This window comes from Meriones unguiculatus, chromosome 5 (assembly GCF_030254825.1).
Source record: "Meriones unguiculatus strain TT.TT164.6M chromosome 5, Bangor_MerUng_6.1, whole genome shotgun sequence".
NCBI lineage: Eukaryota > Metazoa > Chordata > Mammalia > Rodentia > Muridae > Meriones > Meriones unguiculatus.
Window position 1 is genome coordinate 125,440,297 of NC_083353.1, and position 22,640 is coordinate 125,462,936.

At 40.4% G+C, this 22,640-nt stretch overlaps 1 protein-coding gene across 4 annotated transcripts in view; it reads left to right on the forward strand.

Moving 5' to 3' along the window:
* The window catches only part of Pik3c2g (phosphatidylinositol-4-phosphate 3-kinase catalytic subunit type 2 gamma), a 345,180-nt gene that overhangs the window by 316,928 nt on the left and 5,612 nt on the right, over window positions 1-22,640 (forward strand). For all 4 annotated transcript variants that reach the window (XR_009591996.1, XM_060384334.1, XM_060384335.1 and 1 more), the window contains one exon: window positions 17,169-17,294. Coding sequence is in view for 3 of the 4 variants with exons in the window: in XM_060384334.1 (XP_060240317.1) it covers window positions 17,169-17,294 (126 nt within the window). In the remaining variant the exon portion in view is untranslated. Of the gene's footprint in view, window positions 1-17,168; window positions 17,295-22,640 lie in introns of those variants that run through there.

The following is a 22,640-nucleotide window of genomic DNA, read 5'->3' on the forward strand; positions in this document are numbered from 1 at the left end:
AGAAGAGCTTCAATAAGAATGAAAATCAGAGAGATACAGAGGAAGAGAGATCGCCATCATGACAAGGGTTGGCAGTTGTCTGGGAGGCCAGAGAGCATCCTGTGTCATAGGGTAAGTAATGCATGATGTGATTGCGGGCATAGTGAACAGAAAAAAGAAACTGAACATCACCAGCTCCTCCAGACTTCCCCAAGTCTGGCCAAACAGGCCCTTCATGTGCAGTAACTACCAAAACACTGCACAGGATGTGCACAAGCCAGCTCGGTTCTGGCTCTATTCCTTATGCACATAAGTCCTGCAGGGTGTGTTTGGAAGGCTCTAAAGGAGCAGTCGCCTCCCCACATGACATGTGTCTGGTACACACTACATTTAATAAATATTTATTCTGTGAGCAAACAATTGGCATAGTTTGCAGAGGATACATCCGTTAGAAAACTTAGTATTAGCCAGAGAGCCAAGGATGCTTCTTGCTAAATCTGTAGCTCTCACAGTTGGCGATTTTTGAAATATGTAGACACATTTTTGAGTTTTATAGATGTTTCACTTATTAGAATGGTTACCTGAAAATGTAGGAGCATCAGTAGAGATTTTGCCTAGCATACACAGAACCCTGAGTTCAATTCCCAGCAATACCTAAACCAGACATAGTGACACACATCTGAAATCCTAGGACTTGGGAAACAGAGACAGGAGGATAAAAAGTTTAAGTTCATCCTCAGTTATGTAGCACATTTGAGGCAAGCATGATGTATGAAAAACTCTGTCTCAAAATGAAACAATTATCTTTCACTGGTTTGAATAAGAAAATTGTTGTAAATCAGAGTAACAGTTGCTCAATAAATGTTTACACTGGGAAATGAAGATTCAGCCAAATATTATTTATGACTACATGTGTGTTCATAGATCTTGATCATCTATAACACCATGTGACAAAAGGAATAGTAAGAAATATTGTTAAGTCAAAAGAGTTTATATAAATTTGTTACGTATATTTTAGCCTTGAAAACAAACCCCTTTGAGATGACATATTTGTTTCAGTAATGTTGTCATTACTCAAAACGGTTTAGACAAAGCCTATTGAAATTGCTTTCAGATCTGGCAAATAAATCACACAGTAAGCTGGGTGATAGTTTTCAGTGGTCATGCCTAATTTTTGATCAAAAACAATATTAACTAAATTGATCACCCATTCCATGCAACCGATGAATTCCAAAATTACTTTTGACAATTTCCAAAAATGCATTTCACACTCATAAAGTTAAGCCTACCAATGAGGCCTTTCAAAGCCAGTACGATGAAGGAAGAAGCATGGAAGTGGAAGAGCTAGAGTTGGAAACATAATGAGCAATAGAGGGCCAGAGATCATGGACTCCCACCAAAGACTGAAAAGGGCATGACCGTGTGGTGTCAGAGGCCTCAGAACATTACTCGTACTGTTTCAATGCTCTCTCTCCATCCACATCTTGTCTCATCTTTCTCTCTTCTGTCTCTGTCTCTCTCTCTCTTTCTTGTTTTCTTTGTTCTCCTTTAAGACAGGCTCTCACGGTATATTCTAAGCTGGCCTGGAACTATGTGACCTCAAGCTAGCAGCGATGCTTTTCCCTCAGCCTCCAGAGTACTAAGGCCTTCGTCACTGTGATATCTGGTTCTCTTCTTCCCAGTCTGCTAATGTTGAGAAAAGTCAGGACTCCACATTTCAGTTCTAGATCACTTTTTTTCCTACCTCTACTTTCAGAGCTTTGAATTTGTCTTGTCTTTTTATTCCCTCTTTACAACTCCAGAGCTTCCCAAATCCAGAGTTGTGTATATAGCTGGTTAGACTGTGTCCTTTTTTTTATAATTTTATTTTTCTTTTTAGTTAGATTTTGTTAACTCTGTGTCCCAGCTGTTTCCTGCTCCCTCATTCCCTCCCCAACCCCACACTCCCTCCCTGGTCTCTTCCCTGCCCCTTTCCACGTCTACTGATAAGGGAGGACCTCCTCCCCTTTCATTTGACCCTGTTTTATCAGGTATCTTCAGGGCTGGCTGCAAAGTCCTCCTCTGTGGCCTAACAGGACTGTTCCTCCCCTGGGGGGGGAGGTCAAAGAGCCTGCCCTTGAGATCTTGTTAGAAATAGTCCTTGTTCCCCTTACTTTGCAAAACTACTTGGTTACTGAGCTACCACGGGCCACATCTGAGCAGAAGTTCTAGGTTATATCCATAGATGGTCCTTGGTTGAGTGTCAGTCTCAGAAAAGACCCTGTGCCCAGATATATTTGGTCCTTGTAGAGCTCCTATCCTTTCCATATCATACTAACTCCCCTTCTTTCATATGATTCCCTGCACTCTGCCAAGGGTTTGGTTATGAGTCTTAGTGTCTGCTTTGAAACACTGCTAGTTAGAGTCTTTCAGATGCCTTTTGCGGTAGACTCTTGTCATACGTTCAATGCACATCCCATTTGTCTTTCTAAATGAGGATTGATCATCTTCGCCCTTGTCCACTTTCGTGATTATCTTCTTTAGGTGTGTAGATCTCAACTCTACAGGCTCCAGATCCCAGTTTTGAAGGCCTCACATTAAACATGCGATCTCTCCCATCACTGTCTCACTATTGCCTTCACGTGACATATGTTGAGGTTCTTAGTCATTCCACTCCACTTCTCTTACAAGTTACGTTATCTTATCTGAAAATTCTGTTTCTTACATAAACCCAAAGGCCCAGAATATCCCATCCGCATTGCTTCAAATCGCCATCATCGCCCACCTGAATCACTGCCGTAGTTTTACAAGGTTGTTTGCTTATTCCCTGTTTCTTTTTATCTCCACTGAACCTAGTAGCTTTGAGGAGAAAAGTCAGTTCTTCTGGTTTCTTTCTTTGTTGTCTTTTGAAGTCTCATTTCACTTGCCATGAACTCAAGTAATACTCAATGGCAGATAAAGTTGTCCAAGTCTGGTTCCCTTGACACGTTCAGCTTCACTTCTGACCTCAAGCTTCCTCAGTTGCTCTATCCCAGCTGCAAAGTCTCCTTGCTCTTCCTGGAATATGAAGGCCAGTGCTGCCCCAGAACCTCTGTATCCACTGATGGCTCACTCACACATGTCGGACATGTCATTTTCATGTCCCCAGTGAGACTGCACTCCAGTCCTCTTCTCTTGCCACGTCAAACCTTTCAAATACTCCATTAAAATAAAAAACAGCAGAGTAGTTCTCGTATGGACAAGTAAAGACTAAGATTCTTTTCGTCTTTTGAAAGTAGTCACAATTTAACCAAGCTCACCTGTCACTGAATATGAACTAACAATGCAGACAGCGACTTCGTGGTTCTACTTCGACACTGATGAGGGCAGCACTGGTAATAATATTCAGGAAGAAAGTATTATTCCGACTATACTTTAATAGTGCTGAAGAATACTAAAAGATATTAACCTTTGGCTCTTTATTTTATGAATTTCTATAACTAATTATAGGAAATTTTGTTCCTATAGTACTAACCTTTTTTTCTGGCTTATTAAACCATGTACTTCATTATGGAAAGTGTGGCAGTATATAAAATATGGAATGTTTTAAATAAAAATATTCTTTTTTATGTGTCTACAGATGTCATTTTAGCTGGAATATTTTTATTGCTGTGGATGGCAATCATTGTGACCAAGTGAAAATTAAAGTCAGATTTTAAGTAGCCACAACTGAACCACTATAGAAACCATAAACTTTAAAACCCAGAGAACAAATAATGGTGACATACCTAGATACAACATCTAGAGAACAATTCCAACACCAAGGCTCAGCAATGAACACAGAACACATGAAAAAATGATTGCAAAATCCAGAGGAATTGGATATTTGTGTGTGTATATGAAACACACACACACACACACACACACACGATAGAAAGAGAGAGAGGTCAAAAGAGAGAGAAAGGTCACTGTACTACAAATGTCAGTGAAGCTTCTCCCTGGACTTGGGAAGGGGTATGCATGAAGAAAGGGGAGGAAGGGTGGGATCAGGAGGGGAGGAGGGAGGGGCTTATGAGGGGATACAAAATGAATAAAGTGTAATTAATAATAATAATAATACATTATCATTAAAAAAAGAAAAAAAAAGAAAGTAGTCACAAAAGTGCTCTGCATTTTTCACTGATTATCTTTAAGGGGGTGTGTGTGTGTGTGTGTGTGTGTGTGTGTGTGTGTATGTCTATATGCCTGTGCGTCTGTGTTCAAGTGCATGTGGATGTAGGTGCCTATGGAGGCCAGAGACATCTGATGTCCTGGAGTGGGTTTTGGAGGAGGTAGTGGGTGCTGAGAACTGAACTCAGGTCTTACGCATGAGCAGTGCACACTCTTCACTGTCGAGCCATCTCCGCTGCCCTCAGACCGTTATTAAATTATTATTTCTCCTGCTTATCTAAAAGTAGAGATTGCGTTTTAATATAGAGGACATGAGAAAGCATCTACAAATTCTTAAGTTATTTTCTTTGCTCATTTCCAGTTCTAGCTAATTGTTATTTAATTTTAAAGCCTTTAATGTGTTCACATGCCAAAGTAATCAAGACTCCAGAAGTTGTCCTTGATTTTATATTAATATTAAAATGAATTATGCCTGAAGTCCTGTTATATTAAGTCTGATGAGAAGAATTGTTTATCTTATATTAAATCTTTGAAGCTTTGTTCTAGGAACTCCTTTCCTTCTGTGAGAATACAGGCTCAAACAAAGTGCCAAAAAAAAAAAAATCTTTCCCATTCAAAGAAGCAAAATACGAGTTACTCTGGTGATCATAGCTGACAAGTGACTGAGATCACTTAGAAGCCTAGCCAAGACATGTAACAGTATTTCAGTTTGTATGACAAAGAAACACTTAACGTTTAGATGCGTAATATTTAGGGTTTTTGCAGGTAGGCTCGTCTAGGTGTTCTTTCCCTCTGTTTCTGGGGTGTCCCGGTGTGGGTATCCTCCTGTGCTCACAGACTTCCCCAGTCTGCGTCATCTCTCTTCTTTCTTCTTCTCCCTGTGGCACAATGTGAATCTTCCCAGGCCCCCAAAGTAACCGCTACAGTGAAGCCAGCCGTCCTGGATCTCACCATCTAGCTGCTCTCTCACACCAAGTCTGTAGTTATTTAGAATGAGGTGAAGCTAGTTCCCTGACACACAGCAGTGGCCTTGTTGGGAAATTATTTCATAGGACACAGAGAGGAGGAAACACTTGCTTATGAAACAAAGATTAGACAGAACAAGCAAATCTCAAAAAACAAACACCTATGCTTTCTAGTTCACTATAAATGCTCTGCTTTGTTCATGAGCTCCCTGCCATCTGTACTTTGTTACTTGAAAGGCATGTATTCTATTCATTTGCCAGTTTTATTGTTTGAATTATGCAATTTGGGGTGTTGTTTTCTTTGTTTTAGTATTCATATGCTTTGGATATTAATTCCCTGTCAAATGAGTAGTCTGTCGAGATTCTTTCCTATTTTATAGTCTATCTTTCCACTCTATTGTTTCTTTTGCTACGCTAAAACTTGTAAAGCTACCCAGAAAATCTCCGCTTATGACTAGATCTTGGAGTCTTCTTCCTGTATTCACCTAGCAGTTCAACGACATGTTAGGTATTTCATTGGCTCTTGTACATGGTTTGAGCTGATTTTTGTTTGACTACAAGTAGTAGTTTAGTTTCAGTCTTCTTTGGTTTTCTTTTATTTTGTTTGCGTGGGTGTTTCTCCTGAATGTATGACTGTGGACCATGGTGTAGGCAGTGTCCATAGAGAACAGAAGGGTGTGACAAACCCCCTGGAGCTGGACATACAGACTACTGTGAGCCACCACGTAGGTACTGGGAATCAATCTCAGTCCTCTGGAACCATAGCTAGCGTTCTTAACCACTGAGCCATCTCTCTACACCCCTACCTTCATTATTCTTTACATGTGAATACTATTTCCCAGCACCACTTGTTAAAAGAGTCTGTCTTTTTGTCTATATTTTAAAAAATTAATATTATTTTAAATTGGGGGGAGGTGCTGTATACACATACCCACATGCGTGCACCTGAGTTCAGGTGCACGCAGGAGCCAGAAGAGGGTGTCAGATTCCCTGGAGCTGGAGTTACAGGCAGTTGTGAACCTCCTGGCATGGGTAATGGGAACTAAACAAGGGTCATATGCTGAGCCATCTCTTTAGCACACAAATTTCCCCTATATTTTTAAAATATTTTTTTATAAAGAATCAAATAGCAGTAGCTATGTGGGTTTCTTTCTGGGTCTTCTCCATTGCTGTACCTGTTTGCGCAGCTGCTATGCTGTGTTTTGTTACCACGCCTCTACAGTAGAGTTTGAAGTCAGTCTTTGGGATACCTTCAGCATGGCTCTTTCTGCTCAGAATTGTTTCGACCATTCTGGGTCTTTGTAGTTTTGTGTAAATGTTATGCTTTGGAGACAGACGGGAGTTGAGAATAATGTCATTGGAACTTTGACAGGGAGTCCACTGAATCTGTAGTACCCTTGATGCTATGGGCATTTCCCTAATGTTGATTCAGTAGTCATATGTTTATAGGAAAGTTGTCCAGCCATGTAGGGTCTTTTGATGTCTTTCTTCAGAGTTTATGGACTTTCATTCTAGAAATCATTAACATCTTCTGTTAAGTTTACACCTCCGAGTTACAATTTTTGTTACATTCTATCAATAGAAAGTGTTCCTTGACTTCTTTTTAGTGAGTTTTTGCTGTATAGAAAAACTAATTTTGCGTATTGATTTCATATGTTGCTATGTTGGTGAATGTATTTATAATCCTTAATGCTGGTCAATTATTTCTCAAAGAAATCAATTCTACATTTTTAATAAACTTACCAGAATCAATCTTTTTAACATCAACAGCTTTAATAGCTGCCTTTGTTGTTGTTTTTCCCAGGTGTCTGTGAGACTTCGTCCATATGTTACGCTTTTCTTTGCATTAATCTTTTAAATATATCTTGCCTCTATAGATTTAGGGCAGATGAGGCTTATCATGACTCAATAAAATATGAAAACAGCCTCTAACTTTAAATATGATTGTTTCCAATATTCAAGGCCTTGATTCTTAAAACTAATCTCCTAGCTTAATATCTTGTGATTTCAAAGATAATACAGGTTTCCCCCTAAATTTCAATATCCATTTTTAATCTTTCTCTTCATTTACACATTTCTAACTATCTGATGGGCATTTATATGCTGATATCTTTCCATCTCAAAAATTCCAATTGCTCCTCTGTTTTCTACAAAGACTGTTTCTAACTCTGGGATTACTTATTCCCTTGAGTTTCTGCACCACCCTCACATGACCTCTGATCAAAATTTCACTGTAACTTATTTTCTATACTTCAACTCATTTTTATTCTTATGTGTAATTAGCAACAAATCCATTCAATTTCCTTTTATGTCTATTATTCTCAATGTGCTTTTCAGTATTTTCTCTTCATCTGTGAGTTATTTGATTGATTGTTATGATATTCCTTTCTTTTGTTTCACTCTCTCAGACATGCACAACCTTTTGACTCCATCACATGACATTGAAATCTACACAGTACATACTAAAGAACTGCAGGATCAAGTTACAAAAAAATCACCAAAATTTTCCTATAATATTTTAGATAATTTTATGATTTTGTGTAGGTTCATATTCATAGCTTTCCTGTGGCACTGCATCCCACAGGACACAAACTCTAGATTCTGACCTACATAACAAAAGCTAGAGAAAAGAAAAATAGAAAAATATTACAATATTTATACGTGAGACAAGACTTCATGACAATAGGTAGCTCCAACTTTAAATTCTTTAAAGTGTTCATACGGGCATTTTATTTATCACTGTATTTTGGATGTGCAAACATGTATTTAATAATTAAATTTCAGGTGTTTTAATAACATCCCTTTTATTAGCATGTTAAAAGACTCTTCACTAACAGCAAATACTGACATGTTGTCTGGGAACTCGAGTAGACTCTGAATTAAAACTCGAATCCAAGACTAATGGGTCCTCATTTTTGACCCAACACCTCAGCTCCTTTTGTCCCATCTCCTTAGCCTATCGAGTGCCACAGTCTTCCTTGGTCCTTCTGTGCTGTCTTTCCCTCAGGAGAGACTGTTCTTGTGGTAAACAGTCCAGAGGTCCCATGACCTGTCTCAGTCCATCAGAATTCCATCCATTTACATCTAGGGTCAGCAATCTGGGAACAAGCTAACTGGAGCTCTGCAAATGAGCAATCGTGCCTCCCTCCCTTATGATTTGTGAGATTCTGGGGTATATAGACAGACAACTTTTGGAGGCCACTAATGTACTCCTTTGCCCTTTACAGTTCAGTTTCCCCTACACCAAGGGCACACATATAATCTTTCAATACTTTATTGTTTTGAATGACTTCTCAATTTAACATCATGTGGTCATCTCTGAGTTGTACACCGTCCTTTGGACCTGGTGACTTGGACCCAAAGACTTGGATTCACTCAGAGCAACTCAACAAATTTAAAACAAGAGTTTAATTACTAACTAACTCAAAGACAGCTCATCAACCTTTTCTGTTGAGAGATTCTAAAACATAAATGAAGTTTAAAGCCTCATTTCTCCTGTGTTATTAAAACTGAGGAACAGCAAAACCTTGACAAATTTCACACAACACTTCAGTGATGAAGACGGGCTGTGATTAGAATTCTGGGTTTACAGACGCAATTCAATTTATACTTACTGAGTCAGAAAAGGTGTTTAATCTACCAGAGTGGTGCTGTTAAAGATGTCGGGTTAAAGATAAAATATTTTTAAAAATGCACTTGTCCCTTGGTGTCCCTCGGGATTGGCTGGAAAAAAACCCTTGAAGATGCTAGTTCCTTATATTAAATGATATAATTTTTCAGGTAATCCGCACACAAATAGTATATATATATAAACCATTTCTAGAGTGCTTATAATGCTGACTATAGTATGAATATTATAAAAATAGTTGCTATATTACATTATTTATGTAATATCATGAGTGAAACGTATTTTCAGCATAGACACAATATAAAAATTATTTTTTGATCTGTACTTGTTTGCATCCAAACTCTGCAATCATGGAACCCATAGATGAAGAAGATCGGTTTGGCTCTCTCCCTCTCCCCCCACTCTCTCTCTTCCTATCTCTCTCCCTCTCTACCCCTTTCTCCCCCCTCTCTCTCTCCCTACTGTTGTGTGTGGGTGTGGTTCAGGGACATGCACACTGATGCATGTAGACAGGCTTGCTGATGAGGTTGCTCAGATCTTTGAAGACAGGACTAAAGAGACGACTCTGCAATTGAGAGCACAGCTCATCTGCTCTTGCAGAGGACCAGGGTTTGTTTCCCAGAAGCCACATTGGGTGACTCATAGATGCCTGTAACTCCAGCTGCAGTGATCCTCTTGCCCCTGTGTGCACATATTCACATATTCACATGCAGGCACAGGCACAGGCACACACACACACACACACACACACACACACACACACACAAGCATGCATGCACATAGGTAATTTTAAAACAACAATAAATAAACCTTTTTTAAAAAGATAACAAAGTATATTGATGCCTTCCCCCTTTTTTCATGGATCACACAAAGTATTAAGCAAATGAGAATGAGATTTTTTTAAGTATTTTTAAAAATAATTCTTGAAAATCACCTACCAAATAAGAGTCTGGGATAGGCTTAAATTGGTGTGGAGTGAAACAAGAGCCCATCCTGATTTAATTCACGAAAACCTGAAATCATTCCATTCATATTGACCAACTACACACTGGTTGGGAAGATGATTATAGTATTTAATTTAAGGAGAAAAATTTTAAAAGAGTGCCGGGCACCTCTGTCCTACACTTCTGCTGCTATTTGTTACACACCAGCTAGTCTGATGACTGACTTAAACACACACATTACAATTTGTCAGGCACATAGGCAAGTGAGAACGTGTTTTTATCATGTTCTTTTGTTTCTGGCATCCATCTCGGGCCTTGAAAATCCTATCATATTTTAATTATGGTCAGTTGATTTTCACTGAAGCTTGTATTATCCAATAATTGGAGACATTTAAGTTAAAAATGACAGAAATTTCTCATAAATTATTCATTGGAAAGATAATAATGGATGAAATACAATTAAACTTTGGGTTAACATAATAAAGGCGCCAAAGTGTCTGATGGCTTTAAGCCATCCGAATCTTCATCATTCTTCCTATAAAACTTGATCCAGAAGCATTCTGAATTATTTTACTTCTTGAAGACTCACATAAGGTTGTGGTTCTATAGAAAAACCTCCAATACAGACTTAAGTTCTACAGAAAAACCTCCAATGATGTAAACGATAATAATCTGTGCATTTTTTAAAGAAAGTACTTCGGGGCCAGCAAGATGGCTCAGTGAGTAAAGGCACTTGCTGTTAAGACCACTCACTTGAGTTTGGCCCCCAGCACCTGTATGAAAGAAGGAGAAAACTGACTCCCTCCAGTTGTCTTCTGACTTCCAAATGTATGCAATGGCATGCAGGGACACATACATACAGTCACACACACACACACATAGGTGTGATAAAAATTTTAAGATAAATGCTTCAATCACAAATAAATATTATGGGGAAGATGAGGGGCTATTATTAAAATTCACAGAAAATAATGATCATGCTCGAATTCATTACCATGATGAAAATACTTAAGGATTGGAGGTATACTCTGCAATGTTAAGCAATATTTTCTATTTTACAAACAACTTAAATTGTGAAGATTTTTTTCCCTTGTTGTTTTATCTCCTTTTGCCAATAATCCATTTTTATCCTTTTACTTTGTATAAGCAGCTGTTTCTCTAGACACTCTCCTTGCACTTAAGGGCGACAGTATTGGTAACTCGGGGAAACATTTGAAATGCTACATGCAATCCAGAGTGAGAGGTAAAGGCAGAAATTCAGTGTTTTCAATTATTTATGCAAGTGAAATGGGATCAGCTAGAAGTCAACATCATGAACAAAGACTTACTAACGTGCACGCATACATTTCAAATTCCACCAAGCTGCTCATCTCCTATGTTTTGTTCTTGAGCTGAGAATGAAATCATCCCGCTAGTAAATGTTAAAGCTGTCGGATGCCCTTCATTCTAGTCTTTTAAATGAATGGGACAACTTCTTTACAAATTATTTATGAAGGCTATGACGGGGTGTGCACATGTGTGTGGTGGTGTGTACGCCCATGCATGCATGGGTGCGGCCAGAGGTCAATAGCATGTGTCTTCTTCTCCAGCCTTAGTTTTTGGGACAGAGTTTCTCATTGAACCCAGAGTTCATAAACAATCTATCTGGGCAGCCAGTGCCCACATCATCAAGTCTCCAGCTCTCAGCACTGAGCTCTCAAGCATCTGTCACTGCGTCCAGCTTAGGTAAGGCCTAGGGATCTAAACTCAAGTCCACACACTTGCCAATAAGCAACTTACCCCTCTTCCCACACTCCTAAGTTGGTTTTCTGAATGATTCCTCGGGTGTCACTAAAATCCTTTTACTGCCTAATTAAATTTAGGGGATATACAGTATTTTTCAAGTACTATTAGTGAAACATTGTTTTTATTATTCTTTTATTTTGTTGTTATTGTCAGGCAAGGTCTCTCGCCTTTAACTCTCCAGTGCAAGAATTATAGGTATGTAACACCTAACTCATAGAAGCAGTGATTTTAAAACATTGTAGGTTTGTTACACACACACACACACACACACACACACACACACACACACACACGTTTGACAAGACATGTTTGAGACATTGATTTCAACTGTAGAGATAAGTTAGTGGTGATGTGAGTTTTTGCTCTGCATTCAATTTGGGATCTTTATGAGCTACCTGTCCAATTAAATGTGTGTATTACAAACAATATCACAAGAATAAAGGAGCATGTTTATTTCTTTCTGATTCACCCTCTACTCCACATACGAGAAACAAAATGGGGAGGATAATAGAAGAATAAGAAAGGGTGTGAGAATATCCCACCGTGTACCTTTCACTCACAGTCAGCCATCTGTATGACCATGGATTTTCTTTTAATGCTGTGATAAACACTGTGGCCAAAATCAACTTGGGAAGGAAGGGATCTATCTCAGTTTGCAATATATAGCCATCACAGAGGGAAGCCAAGGCAGGAACTTAAGGAAGGAACTGAATACAGAAATTGAAACAAACATTCATTTCAAGGCCAGCCGGGACTATAGAGTGAATTCCAGGACAGCCAGGGCTAGACAGTGAAACGATGTCTCAAAAAAAAAAAAAAAAAAGAAAGAAAGAAAGAAAGAAAGAAAGAAAGAAAGAAAGAAAGAAAGAAAGAAAGAAAGAAAGAAAGAAAAAGAAACAGAGACCATGCAGGAGCATCGGCTACTGACTCACTCTCTCAGTTTGCCTTTTCCTGTGACCGGGGACTGCCTGCTTAGGTGGAGCACTACCCAGTATGGTTGCTGGGGCCCACCCACACCAACCACTAGGGTCAAAATGTCCCCAAACACTTGTCTACAGGCTAGGTAAGGCAACCAAGCAAATGCAACAGACATGCATCTGAAAAGACAATGGCTCTCAAGACCTTCAGGCAGGTCCTCAGGAGGGGTCTGAGAAGAAGGTGTTTTTACCATGGAAGTGACAGCTCCATGTATGTTGTTCCCTAAAGATCCTGCAGGCTTTAGCTAACATGTGTCAGTGTGAGCTAAATGGGGTCTGACTACGTTGCTGGCTTCTAAATCACTTGTAGCTGTGGTGTTCAGGTTTATAGCCACAAAGCTGTAAGCTACAGACTAGATGTGTACTAGGCTACAGGATACAGCTGTGTAAGTCTTCACACAATGCTAGAAGCACCTGACCTCTCAAAATGCATCCTTACTCTTGTCTGTCTTTGGTGCTATTGCCTTTCAAGCAGTGTTAGGGAGAAGGTTGGGGGCGGGGGGCAGACATGTCTATTTAGAGATAAAAATAAAGACAGGCCAAATTTTAAATTAAAATATCAAGCTTTTTATTGAGAATAGAAGGCCTTACCAGTAGAGTTAAGTTAAATGCATTCGTCAGGTTTTTTGTTATGTTTTTTTTTTGTTTGTTTGTTTTTCAAATTGCTGTGACGAAATCCACAACAACTTGCTTATTCGGGCCCAGGGTTTCAGGGTAATTCATTTCACGGTCAGCCAGCTCTTCTGTATGGGCTATAAGGAGACAGAGTTTCCTGGTCACCATCTCAAGAAGTAGTAGAAGGAAACCGCAAGACATGTGCTCGCAGGCATGTCCCCAGGTGACCCACTTCTTCCAACGAGGCCCTAACCACTGATATTTCCAGAACCTTCCAAAATAAGAGCATCAGCTGGCTTCCGAGTCTTTCATGTATGAGCCATATGAAAAGACGCTATAGGATTTAGTGAATAAGTAATATAAAAAAAAAAAGCACAAAGGAGTGGGGAGCTGGATAGAATGAGAGGGGTCTTCAGTGAGGAACTTGTGAGCCCCTAAAATGACGATATATATAGGAAAGATTGTTGTTGTTGTTGTTGTTGTTTTATGATCAATTTCAAATGCAAGCCGAGAATACATAGAATTTGGAGCTACAATGAACAACAACAAAAAAACCAACTTGAGATTGCATCAAATTACCCTCTGAGGATCTTCTAAAAATATCAGCCAAAATTCTAAAAGAAAGGAGTCATTCTACTTTATCATACTCCACCAGGAATAGAGACAATCTCCCCATTGCCCAGGAGGGATTTGACTTTGTCCCAGGTCTTTGTTAAATCTTTGTGATTGTCAAAAGACATGAGTGAAAAAATAAAATAAAATAAAAAGAGTTCCTCAAGTAGGGCTTGTGTAATGATTTTTAAAGTAAAAGCTAATTTGCATAAACATAAGGGCAAAGAGCACATGGAGAACTGTTTGAAGGAGTGACAGCTGGTGATGCCTGTAATAAATTATTTGAGATCCTGAAGGGAGAGGATGCGGGCGCCGGTAAAAGGGAGAAGAATTGATGCCGATAAGACAGCTACATGGGGAGAAAAACTTCTCTACAGACCCGAGAAATCAATGCTTGCACTTAAGGCAGTTAAAAGGCAGGTCTGCCGCTCGTCCTTTACGCCCTCCTGGCTCTGACTGACATCTGTGCTCTTCTGTCGTTCTGAAAACTCCAGAATGTTCAAGGATTTTTCAAGGACACTGACTTGGAAATAGAAACCATAAGCATGAACGTGGCACCTTGATGGAGGCTACTGCACGCAAAAAAACATTTAGGTCTGGTCACTTGAGCTTATTCCTCAAGCAAAGGGGAAGCCCTGAACGTTTTGAGAAGGGAAACATTGTGGTCAAATCAGCAAGATTTGTATATGCCACTGATATACAGAATAAAGGAAAGAAAGAGGCCAAATGAGATTTAAAAGATATAAAGGCAGTTGAAGGGGTTGGGCAGATGGCCCAGTCAATAAAGTGCTTGTCTCTCATGTAGACTTGAAGAGCCGGTATCTGGGCGCAGCGGTGCACACCTGTGTTCTCAGCTTGCTGGCCAGCGAGACCAACCAAAGTGATGAATTACAGGGTCAGTGCAGATTCTGTCTCAAAAACTAAAGTAGAGAACAACCTACTATAGAGGGACCCTGACCTCTTCAGGAGCACAATCAGGCCCGCTCACCCCCTCTCCAACACACACACACACACACACACACGTTCAAGTGCTCCCAAAAAGAAAAAATATTTCAATGATGTTTAATCTCTTTGATATATTGAAACTTAAATACTGTGGTAAAAAATTAATAGCATGGTCCAGGGCGGTTTTAAGTTCCAACTTAGTGGAATCATCATTGTGTCTTCTAGTGAAATCATTTTTTCTCCTGAAAAAAAAAAAAGATCACTAGACAATAGAACATAAGGTGTGGGAACACGAAATAAAAACATATAAAAACATTACAAGAGGGACGCTGGTATAGTGGTGAGCGGTCCCACTTCTTTTTCATCCTTGACCATGGGAACCATGAACCTGGATGGGAGACACCCGGTTTCTATATATTGGATGTTACATAGTAGGTTTACAGCCTGCTGAGGATACTTCCCCAACTCTGCAAGACATCATCAGCTAGCTGAAGCTGTACTGAGTCTTCAGAAAGCCATTCAACTATTCTATACACAGCAGAAACCTCAGGCTGTTCAGGAACATGATAAAAAAAATAAAAGTGGGTTCCATTGTTGCACTTCGCTGCAGTGAGTCCCTTAGTCAGGAGTAATGTTGCATAGCAACCATGGTGCTTGGCACAAATCCATGTGAGCCTATTTATCTCAATCTGAAAGGAACATTGCCCTCCATAGTGGAAGCGGTCCAATGCAAACAACCTGCTACCAAGTAGCTGCTTGGCTCAGGGAATTGTCCCATCTGCAGGACTCAATACCCATCTCTCATCTGGAAAGATTGACCACACGCCATGGGCACAGCCTGGTATTGTGTGAGGCTTTTCCTAGGCAGACACAACACACATGTCTACTCACTCTAGACTGGGAACCCTGACACTCCAAAGTAAGGATTTACGCCAACGTCCAGCTTGGTGCACTAACGTGTTTTTAATGGGGTTACTTGCAGGCCCGCAAATGCTGCTGCATCACTGAAAATCTTCACCTGAGCCAAGCAGCTACTTGGTAGCAGGTTGTTTGCATTGGACCGCTTCCACTGTGGAGGACAATGTTCCTTTCAGATTGAGATAAATAAGCTCACATGGATTTGTGCCCAACACCATGGTTCCTAGCAACATGGGTAAAGACTCATGAAAGCTCTGTCTCTGGAGCTCTCTATGTCATCAGTTACAGGTGACAAGTCCAAGAGGCTCTTGTCAACTAAGCATACAGGCCTTAGGGGCAATCCACAGCACCAGTAAAATCTCATCAGGAATGTTCTAGCTGCAGAAGGTAAAGGCACAGTGGGGACCAAAGGCTAGATAGCAGGAGTTGAGGGCTGAACATCTGGGCCAAGTCATATAACTTCCCAGGCCACCATGAACATGTAAACCACATTGTACTTTAAAGCATTAAATAATTTTGTTAAAAAATTATAATACGTTGCAGTAAATAATAATGAATAATAATAGCAAACCCTAAATTCCTCATATTTGATTTTTAAACCATCAACTTTAGATTTAGATCATACGAGTATTTTCTCATTAAATTCTTTACTAAAGTTCTATTTCACCCAGACCACAGTGGTAGGATCCATTCAATTCAAGACATTTTGTTTTTGGAAATGGTAGACTCACTCTCCACCATTTGGTAAATTCACAAACGAAAGTATCCAAAATGGACTTGAAGGAAAGGCAAACAGAGAGGCAGACGATCTGCAGCTGCTGGCCACATTATCCCAAAGGGATTGATAATCTGAAAAACAGTCTCAGTGCACTGATCACCATGCTATACAGTCCTGAAACTTAAAAGTAAGACTGGGAACCACAGGGGAGATGAATGTGTGAGGGTCACAGAGGCACAGTTCAGCATCACTGTTCAGGAAGCCCCTTCAGCGGGCATACTGCTCCACTGAAGACAGGGCTTAAAGAAAGTATCAAATGTGTTTGACAGTGTTTCAGGTCCTACAAAGATTGCAGCCATTGAGACTCTTGCTGCTGTATTCCAGCTATAGGTCTGCTGGCTATTTTGATCCATCTGCGTGAGAATGTGATGTCACCATAGGAACATTCAGATCATTAGAGGCTTCCTTTCACTGTATGTGCTAACATACATTAAATCAGATTTTTAGAGATTCTTGAGTACTGTGCATTTTCCCAAGATATTTAATCCCTGTCTTCGTTTGTGACTAACATTCATCTCTTGATGTTATCTGTCAAAAATGCAAATTTGGATTTCACTCTAAAATATAAACTATAATTGATGGACTTTTGAACTCTGTTCTCTCCTGAAACAATTTCTGATAGAAATTCTCTTTGACAATGTGGTTGGAATTATTCTTGAGCAGCAAAGTATTTCTTCTGGTTCTTTTTCTTTTTTCCTTTCCTTTCCTTTCCTTTCCTTTCTTTCTTTCTTTCTTTCTTTCTTTCTTTCTTTCTTTCTTTCTTTCTTTCTTTCTTTCTTGATGAACTAGAGTAGCTTTCATGACTCCAGATGTTGCCTCTGGCCATTTAGTATCCAGGTATTTGTTTTCTTTGATAGCAACACCATTAATATTTATAGCCACTTTCCTTTGCAGCATCTCCCAGATGGCTCTGCGCCGAGTGCACATGTTGAAACTTATCTTTTACCACATCCCAGTGAAGTTCGTAGGAGGAAGACGAAGTCTGTTCCAAAATGCACTGACCCCACTTACAATGAAATTGTAAGTATGAATTATAGCCCGTCCAGGTAGTTTGTATTTTTCTTACCACTTCTTTTTTTTTTTCAGCTTCACAACCAAATATGGAGAATTTTCAGTAATTGGAAGCATTGTTGCATAAAGGAATGATGTTGCCCAAAATAGTCCCAGCATGCTGAACACTGTTCTAGATGCTATGGGAACCGGAAAATACAGACTCAGCTATCAAAGCTCTGACAGGCCAAACTCCAGCAGGCAGGGGAAGGTTGCTTTGCATGATAACACTTTCCCTGACTCCGTTGTATTGTCTCTACCATGTTCATCTTATTCTCTTTAATCTTTTTCTCATACACTTGATTTTTCTCACCTAGCCATTTTATTGTGTAAGCCATTAGGTGAAAAACAGTGAGTCCCATGAGATCTATTTTGACAAAAACAAAAACAAACAAACAAAAAACAGCAAAGCTATTGCATTCTGTAAATAGCTCTCCTAAGAGGTTTAAAGTCCCAGTCTTCTGGGTTCTTGCTAAAGCAGCTCCTGCCCTTGGTTCCTCTGCTTTCCTGACTCAATTGTTTGCCTGTTTGTTCTTGCTGTGTCATATATTGAAAGGTCTACTCAAAAATCTCTGAAAACAAAGACATCTTCCCTTGTTATTTCATCTGTTTGTTTGTTTTATTTGTTGGGACAGGGGCTTATTATGCATCCCAGGCTTCATACTAGCACGGATCCTCCTCAGCCTCCCTGAGTGCTAGGATTACAAAGTGTGTTGACTCCTAGCTCAGCTTTTCTGAGCAAACTTTCTTTCCTCGCTACCAGCCCCAGACTCACACAAGCTTCTTCCTTTTCGCTCTTTAATACTTTGCAGTGTAGATTCTCACCTTTGCTGGTAGGGATTCTCTCAAGTGGTCACTGAAGGCTCCTAATTGCTAAATCCAAGGAGCTCTCAGGCTCTTTCCTCCCTGCAGGTGCAAATTGACAGCCAGACACCCTCAATCTTTGAAACCTCTTTTGTGCCTTTTAAGTTCCTTCCTTTCTTAATTACCTTCCGCTTTTCTCTGATTATTGTTTTCTTTTCAACCCTTACTATTCTTCCTCTTAAAATGCTATTTGCTGAAGTTCCACTGTACACCTTGCCCCGCCTCTCCGTCAAAAACCATCCCTCCCTAGCCAAAGGTTCCACATCCAGAACTTCAAACAGCCCGTGATGGAAAACAAAAACAAAAAATAAGAGAAAAATCAAACCAAAATAAGACAAATAATAACATTTTGCGGGTTGCGATTCCGAGTTCCTTCTTTTCTGTCTGAACTCCCTAAGAATCACAGTGTGCTTCTTGAGGACTTATGAAGGAGCTGCAGATGGCAGGAGTACCCAGGGTGAGGCACACAGGCTATCCCTGAACTCGGAATGCCTTCTTTTCCTGACATCCATGGGTTTGGGACTCCTCAGGAGTTCTGAAATCAGTCTTCACTGGACACTGAACAGTGATGACAGACTGATGCAGTCACAAGTTTCCTGTCCCATCTCAGCGTAAGGTGTGTCTGTGCTGATTCTCCCAAGGCCCAGCTTCTCATAGAACTCAGGCTGGTCTGGAATTCATTTTATATCCAAGGATGCTCTTGTACCTCTGATCTTCCTGCCTCTACCTCAAGGGTGGGATTAGTGATGTGCACACCACACCTGATATCTCTCAAGGTTTTGGCCTGACCCCTTCCTCGTTGCTGGAGCATGTCACTTAAACTTCCATGCACTTGGAATACAGGCTTACTGGTTTGCCCTCTCGAAAGATGCCTTCTCTTTTGAGGAGGATGGGAGATAGGTTTTTATGCTTTGACAGTCTCGGCCATGTATGTTTTATACCTCAGTGTGTCTAGCTAGCACAGTCTGCATGCGCACAGGCGTGGGTCCAGCTAGCACAGTCTGCATGCGCACAAGTGTGGGTCTGTCCACTACAGTGACCACAACACAAAGGGAAACAACTGCCTCTGTCCCAGTGGACTTCAGCTTGGAATATTCCCTCAGTTAGGGGTGAGTCACATGACCTCATCAGTGATAAAATGTTGACTGGCTTAACTTTATGCAAACTCAAAAGACCCCCCAACCCCTTCCTCATTCCCCCGCTTCCTTCCTCACATGTTCAACTAAGCACAAGGCTTGCCACTTTTGCTGCCTGACTCCTAAATCCAGTCTTTCTTTTCCTGGTGCAATTCTGTCTGAGGTCCTTGACTCTTTAACAATCAGAGATTCCTATGGAGTGTTTGCTTTTTGTTAGTTTTGAGACAGTGTCTCACTATGTAACCTCAGCTGGTCTGGGACAGCCTGATGTAGAGCAGGCTGGCTTTGAACTCACAGAGACTTACCTGCCTCTGCCTCCCAAGTGCTGGGGTCAAAATGCATGTGCCTCCAGGACCAGCTCTGGGAAATAGTTTTACCAAATCTTTGACATTTCTACCCAGGGTGTCATCCAGACATATTTATTTTCCATCCATATAAATTATTTGAAGGTTCCTCACTGTCACCTGCTAACCACTATTTTAGGTGTGGTATTCAAAACCCTTAAATTTTCAATCAGTAATTTTCCTTGGTTCCCTCTTGAAAGAAGAGCACCGAGAATTATTGTCTTTCTAAGATTTATGTGCAATTAGAAGAAATAATACAGATTCCAGTGCCTCTTAGGATATCCCCCAGTGTAATAGCTAGTGTACTTTAGTTTGTATCAATGCCAGGAAGTTGACATTGCTATGATCCAAATAGCTCCTTCTGACTTTAGCAGCCCTGAGACTTTAGCATCCTTCTGAGGATGTGAATGTTTAGCTCTGAACATTGGTGTCACCTGCTTGATCCTCAGTCAAGGAACAGAACAGAGCCATCCCAGGGTTTACAAGGACCACCCTACGCTAGACACAACTGCCTGTCTCAGACTGGTCCTGGATCTCTATCCCTATGAATTTATCATTCTTAATGTTGCATGAATGGGATTGCACACTTTATAATATTTGAAATTGCGTTTTGTATCAGTTACTTTTTCTCGTCACTGTGATGAAATACCCAGGAAAAACGGCTAAAGAGAGGGTTGTTTTGGCTCACAGTTTGAGGGTGTGGTCCATCATGGCTGGGAAGGTGGAGCAGCAGGAACACCAGGCAGATGGTCATGGCATTATACACACTTAGGGTCATCTTCTCGCCCCAGGAAACCTAGTCTAGACATCCCTTCTCAGGCAAGTTCAGACCCTTTGTTTCCATGGTGATTCTCTATTCCATCAAGTTGGAAACCAAGATTCACCATCGATCCTTTTTGAGTCACTGCAGCTTCTTTATTTACCTAGATAAGCTGCACATTGCTGCATATTGTCATATTGTCCTGATGATGCCTCCAGGCAGCCGTTCCACTCTGGCTTCCCTGCTGCTGTGATCTGTGACTACTGTCACCTCCAGCTCTTACGTGTCTTTGTAACCTTTACACCCAGAGTTTAGATTTCCTGAGAATAGGGAGCTGTCTCCTCGCCTCTTGTGTCTTTCACACCTATGACTTCTAAAAGCTGTCTTTAATATTTCAGGTAGTTTTATAAGTGATACTGTGTGTGTGTGTGTGTGTAAAATGTATATAAGGCATTAGTATGTATGCACGTGTAGTTACAGGATTCAGGTAGTTTTGTAAGTGACAGTGTGTGTGTGTGTGTGTGTGTGTGTGTGTGTGTATAAAATGTGTATAAAGCATCAGTATGTATGCATGCCTACAAGGTTCAGGCAGTATTTTATGATACTATAGATTCGTAAAATGTACATAAAGCGTGTATGCATGTATGCCCACAAAGGATTATCTAAATCAGGAGAGGTATTTTGATATCTTAGTATTCACTATAGTGTCCACTTGTGTGGGGATGCAGACCCAAGAATACTGAGCCTATTCCTTTTCTTGCATACAGGATGTCCAACCTCTCTATGCATAAACTTTTTAGAAACACTGTACCAAAAGATAAGAAGGGGACTGGAGAGATGGCTCAGCAATTAAGAACACTGGCTGCTCTTGCAGAGGAGCCATGTTTGTGTCCTTGAGGCCACATGGTGACTTACCCTTTCTATAGCTTCAGCTCCAAGGGATATGATACTCTGTCTTCTATGTGATACACACACATACATTCAGACATTCATACACATAAGTTCCCTACCTCTAAAAAAATTGATTAAGTAGATGGTGCCTAAGGAACAATATTTGAGTTGGTCTTCTGGCTATCACATAAGTGCACACACACACACACGCACGCAGAGGCACCAGAGTAAATCTATAGCTCTTGAGATAAAAAAGAAAGAAAGAAGGAAGGTCTCAGTCTCTACACTGCAATTCAGTGTTTGTAATTTAAGGAAACACGTAACAGACGACACTAGACAGCCAGTATTATTTTAATAAGTTGGAAGTGATTCATCAAAAGCTTAATGGATAGTAAAATCAGCAGAAAGTACACATGCATGAAACCTACTTTACTTTAGTTCTTAGTATGGTCATAAATTTTCTGATGGCTTTGAAATAATCCTAGGTCTTCTTAAATCCATGACCTAGTGATTCTAAATCATTACATTTCCTTCTTAGCTGAAGCACACACACACACACACACACACACACACACACACACTATTCGTATTTTGTGCACATTTTAAAAGACCAACAAATAACAGAGTCTATACTTCCATGATCACGGTGTGCATGGAATCCAGAGCAGCAGCAATCTGAAGGAATGTGGTCAGCAGAGAGTAGATTGAGAGGGACGGGGAAAGGGGAGGGGCCACCAGAGAGTCACACGACAGAAACGGGTTGCAAGATTCTGAGTTTCCTCCTATCATGTTCTGTGTCTGTGTCAATACAGCAATGCTTATAAAAGATGCACAAAACATACCCTTTACTTTACAGCTGACCTATTTTCTCCTGCCCTCAGCTGTGATACAGGATCCTATTTCTATGATAAGGCCCTGTCTCACTTCTGTGAGTCTTCAGGGGCACCCTAATAGATATCCTTACTAGGAGACCTGGTGCTTATTACAGAGCTCAGAGGCTTATCACATGGCATCATTGGGTTTTAATAGTGCTGCTCTTCAACCACATCTGAGGCATGCTCATTGGCATCAGCCGCTCACTACAGCTGAGATTCCTCAAACTGCCAAGGCCTTGCAGCATGCTGTGAGGTGAGAGAGAGAGAGAGAGAGACCTTGTTCCTGTCTTTGTGTACATCTCTCAGAGACATAGAAAGGGGACAAGTTGCTGCATATCAGTGTCTTGCCGAAATTTTCACTAAAGTAGTTCTTCCCTTTTTTATTCACAGGTCCCTCTGAGGGAGGGCTAGTTCAAGGACTCTGTCCAGGGGCAGAGGCCCCATCC